This window comes from Geotrypetes seraphini, chromosome 8 (assembly GCF_902459505.1).
Source record: "Geotrypetes seraphini chromosome 8, aGeoSer1.1, whole genome shotgun sequence".
In the NCBI taxonomy this organism is placed as follows: domain Eukaryota; kingdom Metazoa; phylum Chordata; class Amphibia; order Gymnophiona; family Dermophiidae; genus Geotrypetes; species Geotrypetes seraphini.
In genome coordinates this window covers 76836378-76859550 of record NC_047091.1, presented here as the reverse complement: position 1 = coordinate 76859550, position 23173 = coordinate 76836378, and the positions used below count along the sequence as shown (strand labels likewise).

General features: G+C 45.7%; 1 protein-coding gene across 1 annotated transcript; it reads left to right on the top strand.

The window, feature by feature from the left end:
• The first annotated feature begins 80 nt into the window (after positions 1–80).
• On the top strand, positions 81–23173 carry LOC117365339 (dual specificity protein phosphatase 10-like). The gene is made up of 4 exons (XM_033955661.1): positions 81–234; positions 10017–11227; positions 15690–15980; positions 21529–23173. Exons 2-4 carry the CDS (start codon positions 10030–10032, stop codon positions 21792–21794), a joined length of 1755 nt encoding a protein of 584 aa, XP_033811552.1. The 5' UTR covers positions 81–234; positions 10017–10029; the 3' UTR covers positions 21795–23173.

The following is a 23173-nucleotide window of genomic DNA, read 5'->3' as shown; positions in this document are numbered from 1 at the left end:
CATTGGCTGGCGGTGATGTCATCCCCTGCCAAGCCACACCCCCTCCCTTTTCCTCCTCCCATCCACACTCTGCATATAGGAAACAAAATAAAAAGAAAGATCTCAACAGGAAAAACCCCCTCAGACAGACATCTAAGGAGAATACCCGTTTCTGAGCACCGAGAGAACACCGAACCGAATCATCTTGTTCCAGCTCCCCGGCTGACTCCAGCTGTGGCCTCGGCGTTGATGCAGGTAGAGCACTGCTGCAAGGCAAAAATTCTGTCCTCCCTTCTCTTTCTTGGGATTCAACCCCCCCCCCCCATTTTTTTCCCTGCATGTGGTCAAAGGTAAACATTTGGCAGGTGAGATAGGAACCAGAGTTCTTGCTTTTTTCTCCCATCTTGTCTTTAATCTGATCTCTCCCTTCCTCCTGCTATGACTATGAAATTAAATGCTTTTTTTTTTTTTTACACCCTCCCCCCCCCCCAGATTAAACATAAGGGACATATGTTTCGGGTATCAGTTGGACGTGGCCTAGTACTAGAGCGATGCCCCTAGAATGCTTCTTTCATGCATGGTTTCCGGTGGCAGGGATTTGACAGACAGAGGTGGCTGACACTGCACTGCAGCTACTCCGATTATTGTTTTATTTCCATAGAGCTTTGGGGGAGGGGGTAGAGGGAATCGATTGGGATTTGTACTGCTATCCGGGGGACGAGTAGAGGGACGCAAGATCAGGAAGAAATGGGAAGGGAAAGAATTTCAGATACAAGCGAGAGTCCACGCGGGAGCTGAAGGGTTAATTTCCGACGTCATTGCTGAAATAATCAGAATCCTGCCGAAATTCAGACCTCCCCCCCCCCCCCCCCCCCCGGCAAACGGCAGAGCGATCAGCCAGCCGGACTGGCATCAGGAGTCCTGTTCCTGCCCTCAGGACCTTATCCGGGTGTCACGCACGTGCAGGCGCCGCTGGACTTTCTCCCCAGGAAGTGCCTGAGAGCTGACAGCCGGGCGTCCGCCCTAGAACCGGTTTAGCGATGACATCAGCGCAGATTGCTCGTGTGCTGACATGTGTGGGCAGTGTGTAATCATTACCATGAATGATTCCATGTGTGTGCCGGATACGTGACTATGATTCTGTGTAAACATCACGTTGTCGCCCGAGTGGCTATCGGGTTATGACTATGACGTGCCTGTAGTTCTGTGTGCATCACATTGTGATTCTATAAATGCACATCAAACTGTGAGCCTTCATGTGCGTTGGATAAGTGATTATGATATATGTGTGATTCTCTGTGCAACACACTGTGACTTGTATGCATTCTATGTATGCCCATGCTTATGTAGGGAGAGAGTTTTTTTTTTTTTTTTTTCAGATTTAATTTTTCTTTTTTGGCCTTGGTCACTAGAGATCATTGAATCTCTAGTGAGGTTGGGTGGCAGGGTGTTAACCCTCCTCTGCTACAGCTTTCCCCCCAGTGTCCAGGTTGGCAGTCCTACTCAGACATAAAAAGTCCTGTTTAACACACTAGTAAATGCTGGTTGGTAGGATTTCTTCTCTTCCTCTGCTTTCTTTAAGTTCACTTTCTCTGCTCTTTTCCATCTCTTCAGTTGCCTATCAATTATTTGGGGTTTTGGTTTTTTTTTATTTTCATATTCTTCCTCTATTTGAGTCATTCTCTTGGCTCCAATTCTCGTCTCCTTCAAGGTCCCCCCACCACTCTCCCCCCAGACTATAGCTGAGTACTTCAACGACAAGGTTCAAAAAATTAACCTTGAGTTCTCAACCAATCCACCCATCATCCCTCGACACCTTCTCTTCCTTTCCTGAAGTCATTGAGGAAACCACACATTTTCTTTCACCACCTATTCCATCCCCACCCATCTACTTACCACAATCTCTCCTACTGTCGTGCCCTCTATCTGCCATATCTTCAACCTATCACTCTCCATTGCAACTGTGCCCAACGCCTTCAAACATGTCATCATTACACCACTCCTCAAAAAAAGCTTGCTGGACCCTACCTGCCCTTCCAACTATTGCCCCATCTCACTCCTTCTGTTCTTATCCAAGCTACTTGAATGTGCTATTCATAACCGTTGTCTTGACTTTCTCTTATCTCAAGCTATCCTTGACCCGCTTCAATCAGGCTTTTGCCCTCTTCATTCTACAGAAACTGCCCTTACTAAAATCTCTAATGACCTGCTCCTGTCCAAATCCAGAGGTCTCTATTCTACATCCTTGATCTATTTGCAGCTTTTGACACGCTAAATCATCACCTACTCATTGATACTTTGTCCTCGCTTGGGTTTCAGGGCTCTGTTATCTCATAATTTCCTTCCTATCTCTCCCTTGACACCTTTAGTGTATGCTTTGGTGGATCTTTCTCCACCACCCTCCTGCTATTGGTCGGTGTACCTCAGGGCTCTGTCCTGGGACCACTTCTTTTTTTTCCATCTACACATCTTCCCTTGGTGCTCTAATCTCTTCATATGGCTTCCAGTATCGCCTCTATGCTGATGATGCTACACCTGAAATCTCTACAGACATCCAGGCCCAGGTGACAGACTGTTTGACATCACTACCTGGATGTCTCACCACCATCTAAAATTAGACATGGCCAAGACTGAGTTCCTTATCTTTCCTTCTAAACCCATCTCTCCTCTTCCCTCATTCTCTATTTCTGTGGACAATGCCCTCATCATCCCTGTCTTGGCTCATAACCTCGGGGTAACCATTGACTCATCTCTCTCCTCCTCTTCACAAATCCAACAGATGACCAAAACCTGTTGTTTCTTTATCTACATCGCCAAAATCTAACCCTTCCTTTCTGAGTGCACTGCTAAGACCCTCATCACTTCTCACCTAGATTACTGCAACCTGCTTCTCACTGGCCTTCCGCTAAACCATCTCTCTCCCTTTTAGTCTGTTTGGAACTCTGCTGCAAGCCTCGTATTCCGCCAATGTCGCTATGCCGACACTATTTCTCTCTTCAAGTCACTTTGGTTTGCTATCCCTTTCTGCAAACAGTTCAAACTCCTCATACTGACCTAGAAGTGTATTCACTCTGAAGTTCCTCAGTATCTCTCTTCTCTCCCTATACTCTGCCCAGGAGACTCTGCTCATTGGATAAGTCTCTCTTATCTGTATCCTTCTCCTCTGCCAACTCCAGACTCTGTCCCTTCTACTTTGTGGCACCGAATGCCTGGAACAAACTGCCTGACTTGGTACATTAAGCTCCATTCCTGGCAGTATTAAAATGCAGACTCAAAAGACTTCATTCTTTGAAGCTGCTTTCAGTTCCAAATTCTTATTTACCTACTAAGCACCCATACCTATCTTCTCTGTGTATAGATATACCTTTTTGTGATAGATTCCTATACTGCACACTTTCTTCCTTGGTGTAAGCCCTGCCCCACTCACTGTTTTCCATCTTCTCTTATTGTAGCATCTGTCCTTCACTTTATATATTAATTCATTTTCTATCCTGTTCTCCCCGAGTTCAGAACGGGTTACAGGTTAACATACATAATATATAATTAACGGGTTACAATTTGCCATAGCTACAGCACAAGTTTTGTCAATACCACTTATCCTCTCTTTCTAACCCCAGGGTTGCACTCAGGATTAGAGAGTTGCGTGGGGACAGAAATACCACCCATCCCCGCCAGGATCCTCTCCGTCCCCACCCGTCCCTGTCAGAATCCTTTCCGTCCCCACCAGTGTTCCCTCTAAGCGGGCGGGTGTTGTGAGCAAACTTTTTTCACTGTGAGCTAAAAATATCGGGCGCCAGCAAGTTATGAGCCAAATAAATATGTTGCTTTCTACCACAGAACTTCCTTACGTTTGTATGGAATCTATCCCCTTTCAACTTTAGAGAGTGCCCTCTCGTTCTCCCTGCCTTAGCTACTAAGTCTATTCCCTTCAGTACCTTGAATGTTTCTATCATGTCCCCTCTCAATCTCCTCTGCTCAAGGGAGAAGAGGCCCAGTTTCTCTAATCTTTCGCTGTACGGCAACTCCTCCAGCCCCTTAACCATTTTAGTTGCTCTTCTCTGGATCCTTTCGAGTAGTACCGTGTCCTTCTTAAAGTACCAGTGCTGGACGCAGTACTCCAGGTGAGGGCGTACCATGGCCCGGTACAGCAGCATGATAACCTTCTCTGTCTCTTCAGTCCAGCATCTGCCCCTTCCATTCACTGTCTGTCTTTCCCTGCCATCTCTCCTCCTGCCCCCCCCCACCCCCCAATTTGGTCTAGCATCCATCATCTTCCTTCTGTTCCCCTCATGGTCTGGCATCTCTATCCTTCCCTCCCCCCTGTGGTTTTTAGCATATCTCTCTTCTCATTTCCTCCACTCAGATCTGATCATTCTCTGCTCTCTCTTCCCTTTTCTTCTCTGGTCTTCCTTCTCTATTTTCTGCCTCCATCTAAATTAAATTCTTTCTTACTATTTAGTCCCGTTTCCCTCTTTTCACTGTGTCTACACACAGCTTGTCACCCCTTTCCCTCACCCCTCCATTATCTTACTATTTTCTTCCCCCTTTATTTATCTCCTCCTTCCATCCAGTATGTGTTCTTTCCCCACTTCCATTCAGCATCTGCTCTCCCTTCTCAACTGACATCCATCTGCCTTCTGCTCTCTCTCCCTTCTTCTCACTTCCATCATCTGTCCCCTTCTCTCTCTCTCTCATCTCCTCCATTCCATCATCTGCCCCTTCTCTCTCTCTCTCTCCCCCCCCCCCAACTTCCATCATCTGCCCCCCTTCCCCTCACCTTTGTGGGTCACTTTCTTTCCCCTGAGGGTGGCTCATGTCACAGGGGAAGCTTTGGCCGAGCAGAACCGCTTGATTGACAGTGGAACTTACTTGATTGATGTCGATGCTGGGGCCCGTTGCCGTTTGAAGGAAAAAAAAAAGGTGGAAAAAAGGAACCTGTAAAGGCGAGAGGAAGGGAAACCTCCAGGACAGCTGCTTTTTGCCCTCCTTCAGCGGCCCAAGAGTTCAGACCAGCAGCGGCAGCTCTGTATGCTTTTAACTTCGGCACAGAGCTGCCCCTAATCAATAGTTTAGCGCGGTTTCATGAGGCAGCCTCGGGGCCTTTGATAGCCGGCCCGCTTCGATGATGCGATGTGGGCCGGCCTAGCAAAGGCCCCGAGGCTGCCTTATGAAACCGCGCTAAACTATTGATTAGGGGCAGCTCTGTGCCGAAGTTAAAAGCATACACAGCTGCCGCTGCTGGTCTGGAGGTGCGGAGACAAGGCAGGAGGCAAACGCGGTGGAAGGCAGGAGTCCCGGCGAAGGCAGGAGTCCCGGCACAGCGACTGCAACAGGAAGTTGCAAGTCAGCTGACGCCGACCTTTCGTTGCGGCGGGGACCGAATCCTTTGCGGACCGGCAAGATTTTGTTTGCGGACCGGCGGTTGAAGAACTGTGCTCTACACTGTGTGCGCTGTGACGAGAAACTTGTGCGCTGCGAGGTAATATTTTGTGCGTCAGCGCACCCCAGCGCAGCTTAGCGGGAACACTCACTCCCCACCCATCCCCGCAAGGAATTACCTCCATCCCCGCCCGTCCCCATAAAAAGCAGCAATTACTTCTGACAGGATCGTCAATTCCACAGTTTCTTTTGTGTTTGCGCTGCTGTTTTCCTTGTGGAATTTCTTTGGTGGAACCCTTTTTTTGTTTTCTGTTCAGGTAATTAACTTATAAACCCCCCTCTTTTACTAAGACAGACGTGTCCATTATATTATATGGATGAACCTTGCTTCCAAAGCCTTCCATCCCCGTGGGAGTCCTGTTGGCTAGAAGGGGGTCCCCGTGGGAGTCCCATGGGTTAGGGGGGGATTCCCGCAGGATTCCCGCGATCTCCGTTCCCGTGCAGACCTCTACTCAGGATATCAGCATAGCACCTCTGTTCGCCTGTTCTGGTTCCGATGAGGGGTTGGTTATTAGTAAACCACTCACTGTGCTGCTGCAGCTCCAGTTTTCTTAAGGTGCCAGTGGCAGTTTGGTTCCTGTTGTTATTCTTTAGCTGTGGTGCCTCGCTCACCTTTGAATGATAAGACCAGATCTCCCTTCACCCCCATGACTCACTGCTCCTTTCAGTCATTTTGTTAACTTGGTATGCATCTGTGCAAACAGACGTATGCAGATGGACAAAGAGGACTCGTGAACCGTCAACAAATAGGCACACTCTTTTGCTTTGAAAAATGTACCTAAAAAGCACCGATCCCAGTAAAGATTTTGGAGGCAAGCCACTGAGAAAATTGGCCATTTAATCCTACTGTTTTCTATTTAACCAGTTCCTAGTTCACAAAAGGGGACTGCCTCCCATCTATGACTTTTTAATGTTCCTGGCTCAACCTTATCCATATGTTTATTCAAGGAATTTCAACAGATTAGTATGGCATGAATTTCCTTTCCGTTCCGGCTGTTCCCTCTTAAAGCCAGGTTTGTCTATAGTACCCAGTAATTCTGATCTTAACAATAATTGCTACCATTTTGCACTTTTCTGGAGCACTCCTGGAATCTTTTTTAAAAACTGGCATTACACTGACCATTCTTGGTTACGTCCATCGATTTGAATATGTGACAAATTAGCATTGGCAGGGCTGCCATTTTGGGTTTGATTCTTTGCTTTAGCATTTCATACAGGTTCAGGCCAATTTGTTTCAGTTCCTTAGACTCATTACCTAAACAAATTGGCTCTGGTGGAGATGTGTGCCCCTGCTGCTTTTGGAAGTGACAAAATAACAAATATGAATAAATCCAGTAAAGACTGAAGCAAATAATTAATTCAATTCTCCCTGAGTGCTCTTTTTTCCTCTTAGTCATCTAGTACTCCTACGGACTCCTTCTTGTTGGGTTTTTTTTTTCCCCCCCTTTTTAATATGCTTGTAACATGTTTTTAGTTTCTGTCCCTTTGTTACGGCTCTTCTCAAATTTTCTCTTTTTTTTTTTTTTTTTGTTACTTTGCTGTTAACTACTCTCCCTTTCACATCTAATTTACTAGTGTTTTTTACTCATTCCTATTTTACTTCTTCATCTCCATTTGCCTTCCTCACGCTCCACGTAAAATTTATTTATTAATTCAATTTTCTACTGTTCTCCCATGGGCGATCAGAATGGTTTACATGAATTTATTCAGCTATTCAAGCATTTTTCCCTGTTTGTTCCGGTGGGCTTACAATCTATCTAATGTACCTGGGGCAATGGGGGGATTAAGTGACTTGCCCAGGGTGACAAGGAGCAGTGTGGGGTTGTTCCCACAACCTCAGAGTGCTGAGGCTATAGCTTTAACCTCTGCGCCACACACAAAAAATAATAACAGGCGTCACAGAATTATTATTTATGATAATACTAATAAAAGTCTCAGTCTTCAGCCTTTTCCCATCCTTCTCCTCTTTAGGTTTGGTTTTCCATTTTTTAAAGGATACCTTTTTGACTTTAATAGCCCTCTTTATGGCACTGTTTAGCCTCATTGCCAAGCTGTTTGTTCTTTTTTCAACCTCTTTTAGGGCTCCTTTCACAAAGCCATGTTAGCAATTTCCCCTTTGGCAAATGCACCAAAGCCCTTTCAATTCCTGTGGACTTCAATGCATTTGCTGCAGGAGAATTACTACTGCAGCTTTGTAAAAGGAGCCTTTAATTTGGGTTTCCAGTATAGCGTTTTTTAAAGTCTTCATACTTCATGCAGACTTCCAGCCTTTATAACTGCCCCTTCTAGTGAGATATGTCAGGTTAAAGCATTTAAACACAATAAATAGGATTCTGAATGTAATCCTCCATGGAACTGGCAACCAGTAGATGTGATCTCACATTTTGGCATCTGTCCACAATTGAGCTGCCATGTTCTGGATTAGAGCATCAGAAAAGATTTAAGGTCCTGGTATACAAATTGCCATAATCAATTCTGTTTAAAATCAACACGTGAGCTTTCACAATTTGGGACCCACCTGCTTTAGCTGGTGTGAGCACATGTATGGTGCTCTAAGAATAGAAGAAACTGATATATTGATAATTAGGAGTATGAAGCCGAATAAACTCAAACTGCAGAGCTAGCTTCATACCTTGCTGACTATGCAACCTTTTGGCCTGCTACCCTGGGGAGTTTCAGAGCAAGGAAAAGACCATGTCCTGGGTGGGATATTACTCATCATGACTCAGTGTGATGGACCTTGTCAGAATGAGTCTGGTTCATTTTCTACACTCGCATATTTACATAATTGTTTTAATTTAACTTAAGAAAGGGCAAGAGAAACTCAACTGGACCTAAAGCCCACTTTGGAGTGATAGGTGTGCATGGCAGTGCTTCATGGCACACATTAGAAACAGAAACATGATGGCAGATAACAGCCAAATGGCCCATCCACAGCATCTACTATCTCTTTGATCCATGCCAGATACAGATGTTGGCCAAACAGTCACAAAACGAATCATAAAAAGAGGGACTCAAGGCAAAGATTTGTAAAGAAATTTTGCAAAACTCCTTTCACACCTAGGCAGTGGAAAGGGTTGGACCACTGGGGCCATAGCCCCACCAGTAATTTTTACAACACAGCATCAGCAACTAGAGAGCCTGGGGGAAATTTTGTTTGGTTCCAACCGAAAAAAGTGTTCTGCTGCCCCTGCCTTCAAATCTCTAAACTAAACAGTTATAAATGTTGCTTTTGTGAGTCAAACTTTAGGCTGAGGGGTAAAGGATGGACATGGGTGAGGAACTGTGAAGGAAGCTGATGGAGGTAAACAGGAACAGCGCATTTCTCATCTTTTATTGAAAATGGAATTCTCAATTTCTTCTGGATTTTTTTGCCAGTCCTGACCAGGAGAATCCAGTGGTGGGTGGTGTATTGTTGCATCTGGAATGATTGTTTAGTCACAGCTCACTGTGGGATGACTCATATCTTCTTCCCTGGACTCAGGACTTCTTCTCACCTGCTCTCACTCAATAATGGGCCCTCCCCTTTCTTCAGCCACTCCCTGCCTTGACTTCTGTCCACAACCCTCCCCCCCAAAAAAAAAAAAAAAAATCCTAATAAAAATAAGTAATTTTATTCCATTGATTTTTCTCCCTTTTTTTGTAATAAATCCTGACATCCTGGGAAAACTACAATAAAAACTGAGAACAAAGGCCTCTAAGTAGAAATGATTGGGCATTTTGCTACTTCTGTCATTATTAAGCACATATCATAGAAGGAGTAAAATGATTCCACATATATAACAACCTGACAAGGATAGGTAGAGAAGAGCATTACTTTTCAACCATAGCTCATAGTTTCTGAGCACAACCCTTTGCAAGATTCATTTCACTAGATATCTGCCAGGGCAGTTGCTGTGCAAAGCCCAACTTCGGCTCTCCTTTTCCCCACTGGGCTGACAAACGTACATTGTAAACTGACTCAGAAAGGTAGCATGGCATTTCTCTAGCCTGGTGCCCAAGGAAGTTGTCCTTCCTGCTGCAGCTTAGGTGCCTTCCCTCAGGAGCTTATTTGGGGAAACAGCAGACTTGCCAAAGATGGTGTAATGTCTTAATAAAGGGAGCGGATTCATTGTTGTAACTACACAGGCACCAGGGCACAAATCTAGCTGGCATTTTTTGCCTTTTGCTCTGTTTCTTTGTCTGGTCCTCTCCACTGCTTCAGATCTGGCTCTCCCAAGGTAGCATATTTGTATGGCCTCTCTAACTTGTTCCCATCTCTAGATTCTCACTGTAGGAGCCCCAGTCTTTGTTTATAGTATTTTCTGTGTGTGCAAAACAGGTACTGCTCTGGTAGCAGAGGGAGAAAGATGGATCTCTAGAGCAGTAATTCCCATTTTACTAAAATATTTTAATACTAGGGAACCATCAATTTATGTTAACATATATATGCTCATAGATTCTATAATTTCTTGCAGAATCCAGTTTGGGAATCATTGCTCTAGAGAGCTCATTCTTGTGCTTGACGGGTTGGTAGGGTAAGGCAGTGCCTAGTGCTAATTAGATGTTTTCTGCAATGTTTTTGGTTCTCATGGCTTTTTTTCTCTCCCGTTTGGTAGCTCTTGCTTCCTGATGCCGCCCTCACCTTTGGAAGATCGCAACGTGGTACTCCAGAGACCCAAGACCTTAGCCTTAAACCTCACTCCTACCTTTGCCAGAGAACACCATCTATACCCAAGACCCAAGAAGGACCACCACCAACTCCCTTGGGAAAAGAGCATTGGTGGTAGTGTACCAGAGTGGAAGAACTCTGACCTTGGACAGCACAAAACTTCTGCTTCATCCACTTGTTCACATATACAAGATGGACTGACGCTACGTAATGTACAGGGGATGTGTCATGAGCATGAACGCCCTCAGTGTTTAGATCTAAACCAGCAAAGTGGGGTGAAACAGAAGGACCTTGTCTGCCAACAACTCAAGTTTACCCCAACTCAACCTAAGGGCAAGAAGAGTTCTTCAAAGGAGAACACGAAGCCTTCAGCAGCCCAAATTCCCACCATTGATTCTTCCCAGCTCTCTAGTCCAAAAACTGGTTGCTTCAAGGGCACCATGCATCCACTGAAGTGTGGCTGCAGAGGGTGCTGGAGGCTCTTGCGGTGTGATGATGCCAGTCCAGCTAGCTGCTTTTCATTCAAGCCCAGTCTCAAGTCTTTGAGCTGTTTTTCATTCAAGCCCAGTCTCAGGTCCCTGAGCTGTTCCAGCTGTAGCCCTGTCTCTGGGAAAAAAATGGGGTGCTTGCCATGCACTTCTGCTCTGAAATCCTTGGCCTGCATTGCTTGCAATCCTTCTACCAAGTCTCTCAGTTCTTCCTGCAGCTTCTGCAGTAGTGACCCCATCGTGACCTATGATCCACAGGGTTCTTCATTCAGCTGCAATTATGAGGACGACTATAGCGTCCGCACCATCTGGCCAGAGGAGCTTGCAAGGAAGATGACCAAGTCAAAGATCCACCAGCAGGTCCCATTGACTCTGGACTGCCGGAACCTAATGGAGTTCACCAAAAGTCAGTTCCAGGGTGCCATGCATTTCACCTACACTGATGGTGCAGGCAGGCGGCGCCTCCAGCAGAGCAAGCTGGCAGTCTTGGACTTTATCACATCCCATGACAGCAAGGACTCCCTGAAAAGGTTCTGTCCTAAAGAGCAGATGGATTGCAGTGATATTGCTGACATGAGCAGTGAATCCCAGAGAGCCCCCACCGGCCAAAACCTACACCTCATACTAAATCCTTTGAATAAGGATTCAGAGGACCCATTTCTAAGAAAAGGTAACATTGCAAGGCTTATGCTTTTAAAAACATAAACCAGGTATGCTCTTTCCACCAGACAGAAGTGTGAGCACACACACATGCTACATAGCATTCACACTGCTTAATTAGTACACCAAAGAAGTTTTCAGGCTGTATTTCCAAATAAGGTGCCCTTTCACTTCCTGACTCATTACTGAGCCCATTGAGTTATTTGTGAGCACTGATGACACTTTCCAGGATTAACAAATTGAAAAGACTCAGGGGCTACTCCCTTGGACTAGAGCCACCTGCAAGAAGTCCAGGACTGAATGCTGTTCCTGTCCATGGTGCTTTCTATTTCTCCATAATGGGAGTTCAAATGCCAGTTATGCAGGGCAAGAGGCCAAATGCATTTCTCTGCCTGTGAGATCATATGTAAGCATTATGTATTCAACAAGCACATGTCTAGAGGGTTCTAATCCTGGCCCCGCCACTGATTCTCTGGGACCCTGGGTAAATTACTTTCTCCCTCCTCTTTTCCAGTCCCCAGCTCAGTCATAGTCCTTATGAGCAAGTTACTTTATACCCCCTGGACCTCTCGGTTCTTAATCCTGGCTCTATCACTAACTTCCTGTATGATTTCTGGGCTCAGCTGTTTTTTTTAGCCCTCTTTTATCCACCTACGATTGAGAAACAGATACAGCAGGTTTAGATTTTTGCTTCTCTTACTCGACAGAACCACAACCCCACATCACTCAGCGTAGCTTTCCCTGCTTCAGTTCTCGATAGCTTCCTCTGTCATTAAAGGATGAGGCAGAAGTTTTAGAATTCCTTAAATACAACTAGGGTAAAAAGACCCTCTCACTGTCCCATACTGTTCAGATTTTGCTTTCTTGTGAAAGAGCAGCCAGGAAGAAAGGAGAGTTCTGCTGCTAGCTCAGATGGAAGATCTGGTGCAGCTGCACTATTCTGCCTTCAGTTTCCATCCCTGAAACATGCTTAGGGTAACAGAACCCCATCTGCTAGGGGCAGAGCAACAGCTGCTCTGAACACAAAAGATGAGCAGCTGAGGGGCATGGAGTCTTCATAGTGACCAGATGGTGAGTTGGGAGGTAGGAATGGTTATGTGTGTGTCACTTCTAATCACTTAGAATTACCCCAGCATGGTCACCATTACATCACCCTTCCTGCAGAGGGTGGGGGTTGGGAAATCCCAGAGAGAATAGTGTATTATATCACAGTCTGATAACAGCTCTCCTCTTCCCCCATGACATCAGCAGCAGCAGATGCCCAGCACTAGTGTCATTTAGTACATTGTTCTTTTATGCCTCACTTTTATCAATAGGTATTAGAAGTTCCAGCCAGAACAAAAAGCCTGCTTTCTAGCAGGATATGAATGAAAATCAACCCTCATCCCCCCCTCCCCTTCCAGTGACATTTGGAACAGATCTTGCTGGTAACTTAGGACAGGTTTGATGCCTGCCAGGGGCTGAAAATACTGACAGAAATTTAAGAATCGGGACTAAAAAATACCAGCGGACACTCAGAAAACATTCTGAAAGAGCAAGGAAGGGACGCCCCAGTAATACAGAGGGGCCCAAAAAAATGTATACACACTTCAACAGGAAAAATATCTGCATAAAAGCTTTATTACTAGGTTTATATAGACTTCATATTAGATGCTCAAAGTGATCACAATTAGCATCCAGACTTCTGATTTCAGCAGTCTACTGCACGGACATGAACTGCAGTGGGCGCTGGGATTGAAACGTGTACACATTTTTCAGGTCCCTCTGTTATGTAGAAAATATGAGGCCTGGAAGGACTTCTGCAACTTTAGCGAAAACACACAGAAACCAGGGACTCTAGCATAATGTGTACTTCAAAGAGTATGGTGCTATGCCACTGGCCAACCTACCTTTTGGCAATGCAGAAGCTGTACTGGTGGGTTTCCACCATCTTTGTTTGGCATTGGATATGTCGCTGCTCTCTGCTGTCTTAGGAGCAGATTCTCAAAACTAAAATCTGCCTTTAATGTGCTTGCTAAAACGGTTCCAGCTGATTTAGCGTGCATGTATTGTAGCGGTGGATTATCAATATGGCTTCGCGAGGTCTTGAGTTTTCTAGCAGTCTCCAATACTGCCATGCAAATGTAGTACAATCAGATCATTAATATTAACATGATCACTCTGAGCAATTTTATATAATTGCCCAGTGATTCTCTAACCTCGTTGTGCCACATTTGCTGCCAAAATTTACCAACATGTTGGAGCTGTCGTTGCCTTACTTTCTGATCAGTGCCTGAGCACTGATTGGCTCAGGCACTGACAGGAAAGTAAGGCAACGATAGCTCAGATCCCTCCTTCCCCCCCCCCCCCCAAATGAAAAAACCCCCCCAAAACAATCCAAATTGAAGTTCGGCAGGAGAGATGCCCACTCTCTCCTGCTGCGTTGCCGACACTAATAACCCCCCTCCCCCATAGTGGGAGAAATGCCCACTCTCTCCCACAAAGCAACACCCCCTCACCCCCAACAGCGGGAGAGATGTCCTCTATCACCGCCACACAACCCCCACCCTCTTCCCCTTACCTTACTTAGATGGCTGACCAGCAGACCTGCCTCTTCAAAATGGTGGGTCTTCCCCTCCCCGCTGCATTCTGGGATGCACTGGGAAGGGGCCTGAGGCTCTGATTGGCCCAGGTTGTTTAAGGCCCCTCCTATGGGCCTGCAAACGGGAACTTCAGTGATCAGGATAGCTGTTCCCATGGAAGTTACAGCAATATTACCAAAGCACAGTTTTCCCATTTGTGAGTGAAACAGGACTCCTGAGGAAGGCTTAATTTGCCAAAACACAGCAGGTGTTAGGTCTAGGCTCCACTGTTCATTGGTGTAGTTTTGAATTTGAACTTTATACTTATGTGTCCAGGAACTTGCTCCATGCTTTGTGTACTAGGGCTGCCTGATTCTGGAAACCATTTTTTGATTTGATTTTCCTGACCACGTGGGTGGTTTTTTTTCCCCCAAACATCCTGGCTAGTTTATTTTATACCCAAATATATATTCAGGAATAATTAATTGCCCCAAGTGCACTAAACTGCAAACATATATGAACTAATATGCACACAGGTGATTATAACACACACCTTCTAACACTTCTCAGTGCTCAGAGAACCGTTTTTAGCTTATGAGACCACTGGGTGGTCTTAGCAAGAGTGGCTGAAGCAAAAACAGACATGGTAAGGGCAGAATTAAGTTTGTGTTGATGCGGGTTCTCTGAGGCAGCATGGCGAAACGCGTCAGAACCCGTTAAACCCCTGCATTAAAAGCTAAGTCTGTTTTGAAGTTGAGCATTTAAAAAGACAAAAAATATTTTAAAAAAGCAAAAAAAGTGAGAGAGTATTATACTTAAAGATACTATAGGGACCAGTGCAATGATTGAGAATTGAGCCGTATCAGTAGTAGGCTAAAATTTTGCTTCACCCAGTGGTCTCATAAGCTAAAAATGGTTCTCTGAGCACTGAGAAGTGTTAGGTGTGTGTTATAATCATCTGTGTGCACATTAGCTCATATCTGTTTGTAGTTTATTTTATAGCCTTTCTACCCACCCTACACCCTTCCACTGTCTCCAACCCCACACCAGCGCTGTGGTGTAAACAAAATCAAACAAAAAAGACTTTTCCACTCTGTTAGGTCCTAGCTCATGCTTGTTGTCTAACCAGACATATTGTAATCACAAAATAGAAATTTTTTTTTTTTTAACCTTCCACTGCCATATCCAACATTTGTTTCTTTCCCACTGTCTACCACCTCTCTCTCTCTCTCCCTGCCTTGAGCCCTGAGTCAAATTTCTCTATTCTCCTTCATGTAGCATCTTTTCCTTTCTCCCCTCCATTAATATGCGCAACATTTCTTTCTCTCTCCCCATTAGTGCTGCCCGATTCGCATCGATTCTCCGATTCACTTTGGGTGAATCAATTTGAATCGATTTGTTTTTTAAGAAAATTGGACTTACCGATTCGTCAGCCCCCTTGCTAGAGACCTGTTCGGGCTTTCCCTCTGCCACCGGAGTCCTTGCTTCTGATGTAACTTCTGGTTTTGCAAAACTGGAATTTACATCAAAGCAAGGACTGCCTCTGCTGAGCAGCCACAATCCACAGCTGCTTTAGGAGGCCTGGCGATAGGTCATGTCTCACCAGGGGGGGGGGGGGGTTTCGCTCAATCGGCGAGTCCAATTTTTTTTCAGACAATGAATCGTTTCACCGAAGTGAATCAAATTAAAGTGGGCAGCACTACTGTATACATCTCTTATAGCTGCTGGATTGATTTATAGTATGCTCATTTCTTGACTTTTAGGCTGAGATTAAGAACCTGGATAATATTGGGGGGAGGCATTTTAGACCCTGGCACTAGCACCTACTAGGGAGAGGGTAGTGACTACTGCAAAAAGCAGAAGGATTAAACTTAGAAAATAAAATATCCAATTGTTCTCTTGTCCTTGCAGAGTTTGGCAATGAATCTGTAGAGCAGAAGGAGGAGGGCAGTGGTTCAGCAGGAACCCCAGACCTGGAGAATGCAGAACTCAGCTCTATCCTGCCCTTCCTCTTCTTAGGCAATGAGAAGGATGCACAGGACCTGGAGCACATGGCAAGCCTGAACATCAGCCATGTCATCAATGTAACAACGCACCTGCCTCTCTACCACGCTGGTACTTTGTGTTACAAGCGGCTGCCTGCCACAGACAGTGGCAAGCAGAACCTGCGCCAGTACTTCGAGGAGGCCTTTGAATTTATTGGTGAGTGCTCAGGAAGGGGAATCGCTGTATCTACTTGAAGATGAAGTGGCTGGGGAATATTTAATAGCAATCGCTTGTAGGGGAACCATCACACATTGCTTCTAGTCTCACTTTTTTTCCATCTGGCTTTCAGCAGGATTCCCATCAGTTTGGATGACCCCTCTTTTTATGCCTTCCCACTGGCCATCATGTACAGCAGTGATTCCCAAACCAGGCCTGGGGGAACCTCAGTCAGTCAGGTTTTCAGAATACCCTCAATGAATATTCATGAGATTGATTTGCATACACTGCTTCTTTGATATGCAAATCTCTCATGCATATCCATTATGGATATCCTGAAAATCTGACTGGCTGGGGTTTCCCCAGAACAGGTTGTAGAAGCCCTGATATACAGTGTGTTCCAACCTTGGTCTCACATTAGCCATGAGGATGCTATGGGAAGATTAGGTACTTACCTTGGTAATCTTTTTAGTAGATAGGAACATCAAGTCTTGACCAACAGGTATTAGCCCTCCTTGACTGCAAAGTGTGTCAAGAGCCTCCTTTACATGCTCCACCTCCTCAGTCTGTATCAAAGCCAATAAGGCAGCCCTAGAATGTGTACAAGAGAGGGGAAAGGGGGGGACACACATGGGGATTCTTCCTGACACACCACCAGTCTGTTCTGCTCAACAAGGACACTACAAAATATAAACACACATAACTCATAGTAACGCATAACAAGGTGAAAACGAATGTCACCTACTTGTGTGCAACCTGAATCTAGAATTTAACACTTATAATAGTTATTCCATAGGAAATAAATCTTTTCTCCTTCCCAACTGTGCTAGACAGTGGAGGTAAACAAGACGTCTGACGATATTGGCATGTCTGAGACAGAAAGTAGGCTAACTGACTGACAGGGTGGGCATCAAGACTGATGTTCCTATCTACTAGAAAGAAGATTACCAAGGTAAGTACCTAATCTTCCCTTCTAGTACAACAGGAACATCAGTCTTGACCAACAGGACATACCAAAGCAGTCCCTGGATCTTAGGGTGGGACAGGTAAGCCTGCTGCTAGTATAGCAGAATCAAACTGAATCCTTTCTGGCTGCGACATCCACCCTATAAAATTTAGTGAAAGTATGATGGCTGGACCACGTGGCTGCCCGATAAATTCTTCAGGCGAGGTGATCTCTCCACCCAGAACAATGCAATGCCCCTTGTGGAGATTGATTTCAAGGCCACGGATTATTTTCCGCTCCCGATATAAGCTGATGAATTCATCATTCAAATCCATCTGGAAATGGTTGCTTTTGACACTGGCCTACCTCTTTGTGCAGCTCCCAGGAGCATGAAGAGATGATCGGATAGTCGAAACTCATTTGTTACTTCCAAATATCAAAGGAGAACTATCCAAACATCCAGTGATTTCAGAACCTTGTCCTTCTTTTATGCTCCAGTGGGCAAAAAGGCTGGGAGACGCACTTCCTGGGTCTCTGTCCACCTAAACAGCAGTTGGGCTTCTAATCTCAACAGTGCACACCTGGTGCCTCCCTGTCAATTGACACAAGCTAAAGCTGTAGCATTGTCTGAGAAAACCTGGACCGCCTTGCTTTTCAAAATGCTCTCCAGCACTCGAAGAGCTGAGCATATTGCTCTCAACTCTAAGTAATTTATGGACCAACTCCTCTGTGAGGGCGGCCGTCGGTCCTGAAGCAGGTGTCCTTCGCAGTGGGCTCCCCAGCCTTACAGGCTGGCATTTGTCATCAATATCATCCACATGGGGATGTGCAAAAGTACACTCCGGAACAGGGACTGTGGCTTCAACCATCATTTTAAGTTGTGCAGGGCTGCGCATGTCCAAGGAAGGAGATCCAGGGCATCCGACTGCAGGGACCAACGGGAGAGTAAAAACTCCTGGAGAATGCAAATATGCTCTTGCCCAGAGCACCACCTCTATCATCACCACCATGGACCCCAGTAGTTGAAGATAATGCCATGCCATCAGAGCGAGTATGACCCACATCTCCAAGATTTGCCTGAGTTTTACACTGTGCGCTTCCAGCAGGAACACTCTGTTTCGCTCTGTGTCGAACAGGACCCCCAAGTATTCCAGGGACTGTGTTGGGTCCAAGTGACTCTTCCTGAAGTTTATTACCCAGCCTAGCTTCTGTAGGAGCTGGACTACCTGGTCCACTGCTGTGAGCCCCTTGGTATGGGATGGCATTATCAACCAATTGTCTAAGTAAGGATGCACCTGTATCCCAACTTTGTGGAGATGCGGAACTACCACGACCATTATCTTGATAAAGGTGTGTGGTGCTGTTGCCAGCTCGAGCAGAGAACTGGAAATGCTACTCCAGAATGTGGAATCTCAAGAATCTCCCACCACTGCCTGGTGCCTCTGAGGCAATGACTGACTGGACCATTTCCATACAGAAATGGGGAATCTTGAGAGCTGCATTGACAGACTTGAGGTCCAGGATTGGGCTCCAGTCTTGAGAGTCTCTTTTGGGCATGATAAAGTATATTGCGCATCTGTCCAAGCCCAATTCTTTGTTTGGCACGGCTTCTATGGCTCCGAGATCTATGAGCCTTGTCACTAGAGAATGGCATGGGGACATTCCCGCAAGTTCTGTCCCTGTCCCAAACCTGAAAGATCTGTCCTCATCTGGATAAGTCTAAACACTTAAGATTTTAAAGTATTTGAGGCTTGTGCACATGAGGATGAAGCTTGCAGGGATGGGGCAGAGACAGAGACGGAAGAATGGAGATAGATCCCGTGGGGATGGGGACAAATTTGTCTCTGTAATTCTCTGCTTGTCACTGTTGCTTGTACTCTGGGCTGCTTTTTCTGGCTTTCCTGCTGGTGAATTCACAAAGAGGTCTGGGAAGGGCCAAAGGATTCGGGTGCTTGGAGGTATCCAAATCTCTGTTTTAGGCCCTGAAATGTCCTCTGAATGGAGGGTGCTTCTGAGTACTGGTGAAAGCACCTCAAGCCACAAAAATTTTCCCACCCGGACCTCTTTGGGGCCTGAGGTCTGCCGTCTGGAAGCAACTTTGACACGGGCTGCCACACTGGCCATTAGACCAGCAAGGCCCTTACCAAAGAACAAATGCCCTTTAAACGGGATCTTGCTCAACGTTGCCTTGGAGGCAGAATCTCCCACCCACTGCCTGATCCACAGCATTCTGCAGATGGAGATGGCATATGCCGAGACCTTGATCAAAACTCTAAAGAGGTCAAAAAGAGCATACACTGAATAATCTTTTTTTTTTTAAAGTTTTATTAGGATTTTATATACCGCCTATCAAGGTAATCTAAGCGGTTTTACAATCAGGTACTCAAGCATTTTCCCTGTCTGTCCCGGTGGGCTCACAACCTATCTAACGTACCTGGGACTATGGAGGATTAAGTGACTTGCCCAGGATCACAAGGAGCAGCTTGGGGTTTGAACCCACAACCCCAGGGTGCTGAGGCTGTAGCTTCAACCACTGCGCCACACACTCCTAGCAGAAATTGGAAGTCTCTGTAGTCCAATTCCGTAGCCCGACTTAATTTAAAGTGTCACATACGAGCGACATATGAGGCTGCTGCTGCGGCTTTCAAGTCAAGCACCGCTGCCACAAACTGCTTTATAATGACAAAATCCAGTCTGCAGTCCTGTGTATCCTTCAGTACCACTCCACTTTCACTAGGAAGGGAGGTATGCTTGGTAACTTGCACCACCAAGGAATCCATCTTTGGTGTATTAAAAGCTGCTGGAATTTGTTGTCTACTGGATAGAGCTTTCCCATAGCTCTGGTTACCCTTAAGGGTCATAAGAATAGCCTTACTGGGTCAGACCAATGGTCCATCAAGCCCAGTAGCCTGTTCACACAGTGTCCAATCCAGGTCACTAGAACCTGGCCAAAATCCTAAGAGTTGCTACCAATTCAGGGTAAGCAGTGGCTTTCCTCATGTTTTTCTCAATAACAGACTATGATCTTTTCCTCCAGGAAATTGTCCAAACCTTTCTTAAAAGCAGCTACGCTATCCGCTCTTACCACAACCTCTGCCAATGCATTCCAGAGCTTAACTATTCTCTGAGTGAAAAAATATTTCCTCCTAAGAGCATGGGGTTGCCCTGACATTTGCACAGGGCTTTGCTGAGGCAACCCCATGCTCTTAGCGGGCACCAGTCCTGGCACCACTCCAGCTGACCCCCCTGAGGGATTAACCCAGTCTCTGTAGATTAAAAAGGCTTCATGTATTATATGGATGAATTTGGGAGTGAAACCCTGGCCAGGTCCTGGTAGAGGCTCTCATGATGCCCTCTGAGCCTTGTGTGCTGGCACGTGACTGCACTTCACAGGGAATGCCAACTCTTCCTTGTCCTGTTCCAACTGGAATTTCTGGCCCGGGACCCGCATACCCTGGGCTCCCATCACTTCAGAGGACTTAGGGGAGGCAAAGCCCGTAGCTCTTTCCCTCTTCCCCCATATGTGCCACACCACACATGGAACGATTATCCTCTGACAGGCATCCGCCACAAAATTGGCATGAATCCCCTTCAGAGGAGTCCATCCAAATGGCTTGTTTCTTCAGACTGCTGTCCAGACCTCTCATGGAAGTGGACTCTCAGACCCCCACCGAAGCCCATGTGACATCGTGAGGGACGAATGCAGCTGGCTCCGATCCAGGATCAAAACCGCCATGGGAGCCAAATAGCTTGCATTCAAACCCACTGCGGACAAGACCTGGGGCAAGCTTACTCCCAAGGGAATTAATTACCTGAGCCTTCGAACTGTTGACCCAGGCTGGCCACACAGGAATCTATTAAAGCAGGTGCCTGTGGGCTACAGACCTCTAACCCTCGAGTCTGGGTCTTGTAGCCAGAGATGGCTCAGGTGGAACAAGAGAGCCTCTGCAGCACAAAAAGCCTCGCAATCAGATAAAAAACCCAAATAATAATTAGAAAATAAACCTGAGCATAACAGACAAGCTCTTAAAACTTTGCATGTAGAAAGACTGCGAAAGTCCAGAACAGCCCAGAGTGAGGGGAAGTGGAGCAGAATATGTGAATGAGGTTCTTTACACACTTCGCAGTCAAGGAGGGCTAAAACCCATTGGTCAAAACTGATGTTCCTATTGCACTAGAAAGTGTTAGATAGGGGTGGACAACCTCAGTTCTCAAGGGCCACAACCCAGTTAGGTTGTAAGGATTTCCTCAATGAATATGCTCGAGATGTATTTGCATGCACTGCCTCCATGCATATTCATTGGGGAAATCCTAACATGACTAGATTGTGGACTTCGAGGACTGATGTTGCTTACTCCTCATGTATGATAAGGGAAAGAAAAACAGACCACGCCCCATCCAAAGCCTCTTCAGAAACACTTATAAGCCAGTATGACATTCCCATTATTTTTTTCAATTAAACTTGATATCACACCTTCTCCTTTAAGCCCAAACTATGCTACTTCAGCAGTTTTACCCTACCTTTAGGCTGGTTTTTGGTTCCAGCCACAGATGGGCTCATTCCAGATCAATGGTACTAACTCATTAACACTTTGGTTACAGAAGAGGCACACCAGTGCGGAAAGGGCGTATTAATCCATTGCCAGGCAGGCGTGTCACGCTCTGCCACCATCGTCATTGCATACCTGATGAAGCATACAATGATGACCATGGCTGATGCTTACAAATATGTGAAGGGCAAGCGACCTATCATCTCTCCCAACCTCAACTTCATGGGTCAACTGCTGGAGTTTGAAACAGACCTCAACTCGGGTATCACTCCCCGCATCCTCACACCCAAACTCACTGGACTAGAAACAGAAGTGTAAGGAGAAGGCAGTGAGTGTCAAACATGGCTGATCTCAGGTACGGGAGGGCACAAGGATTGGACTGGGATTAACAGTACAATAGAAGAAGAAAACGGAGCTCTCTGAAAGCTCTTACCACAATCACATGAAAGGGTTGTAGGTTTAAGGTCAGTGTCCCCCAACCAATATCCAAGACTCTGCTCTGCATCTGGGACTCCGGAGAAGAAAAGGAATTAATGTCACATATAGACCTTCTTTAGAAAGGCTTCTCGCTATGAGCCAATTTGGTCACCATAAAAATATCTCCTCATTTCAGCCCTCTGCATTTTGCTGTACTCTGGTGTTTGGAGCATTTGAGATGCCACCTCAATTATAAGTCTTTCAACAAATTTAATAAGCTTCCTTAAAGCCTTCTGGAGAGTACTGGCTGGGGTAGAATGGCATACAGACTTTTATAAACTTCTGGATTATCTTCTTCTGTTTCCTTGCACTGGAGTCAGAAGCCTCTAAGGTTACTACTGCTGCTGCTGTGTCTTACCCAAACCCAAAAAACTACTGGAGAATGTACTGTATCTCAGGATTAGAACTTCTTCCCAGGATAACACTGTTTGCAGCAAATGCTAAGATGGGGGAACATGCCAATAGGATCAAGCTCAGCATGACACAATGTCCTTTTGATGCCTCCATGCACTGAAATTATTCTGAGCAGGGTCCTGTGAATATCTTCTTGCCTTGTAGTGTCTGGGGTATAGAGTCTTAAAGACCAAGGGATTTTTGCTATTTATCCTTTTTTTTCCAGATCCAGGTAACAGATTGTATAGACCCTGCGATAATTCTTAATGTGTGAGAAAAGTGTCTTCCAGGTTTAGAGAGGAGAGAGAGCCAAATTCTGGAGTCTTATCCAACCTCAGAGGCCTGATTGCAGGGAGTACCTGGGGCATAAGCGATAAAAGAACAGTAATGCCACTGCTGTAACCTTAACCCATGCTCTCCACTTCAACGACTGGCTGAGCTCCTACTTCCCAACTACAGCTGTAAAGTGTCCAGGGACATGGGGGGAGGGAGGTGGGGAATAGCTGGTACTAAAACTGGTCCTTTAGAAGATGGAGAAATGCAGAGGGGGCAAGCAGGTAATATTGCACCAGTCTACATCACAGGAAGCTCCCGTTACCCTGCTTTGTTCTGCCTGGGAGTGATCTGCCTGGGATCATGACTGTTCCCTCCTTTTGATAAAGCAAGTAGAGCTCTAGATGTCCAAGGACCTAATCTTTTCTCCATTTTTTTAATTTAAATTTCCCTTGTTTGAAAAACTAATCTATTTATTGAACAATTTCAACAAACTGAGTCCTGCATTTGCATTGGAATAATAAAAAGTCTTTTTTCAAAACACTGTGTGCAGA

Coding starts and splice junctions, on each gene's coding strand:
- LOC117365339 (XM_033955661.1), top strand. CDS start 10,030: ATGCCGCCCTCACCTTTGGAAGATCGCAACGTGGTACTCCAGAGACCC. Junction 11,228..15,689: donor GGACCCATTTCTAAGAAAAG/GTAACATTGCAA, acceptor TTGTCCTTGCAG/AGTTTGGCAATGAATCTGTA. Junction 15,981..21,528: donor GGAGGCCTTTGAATTTATTG/GTGAGTGCTCAG, acceptor CTTTGGTTACAG/AAGAGGCACACCAGTGCGGA.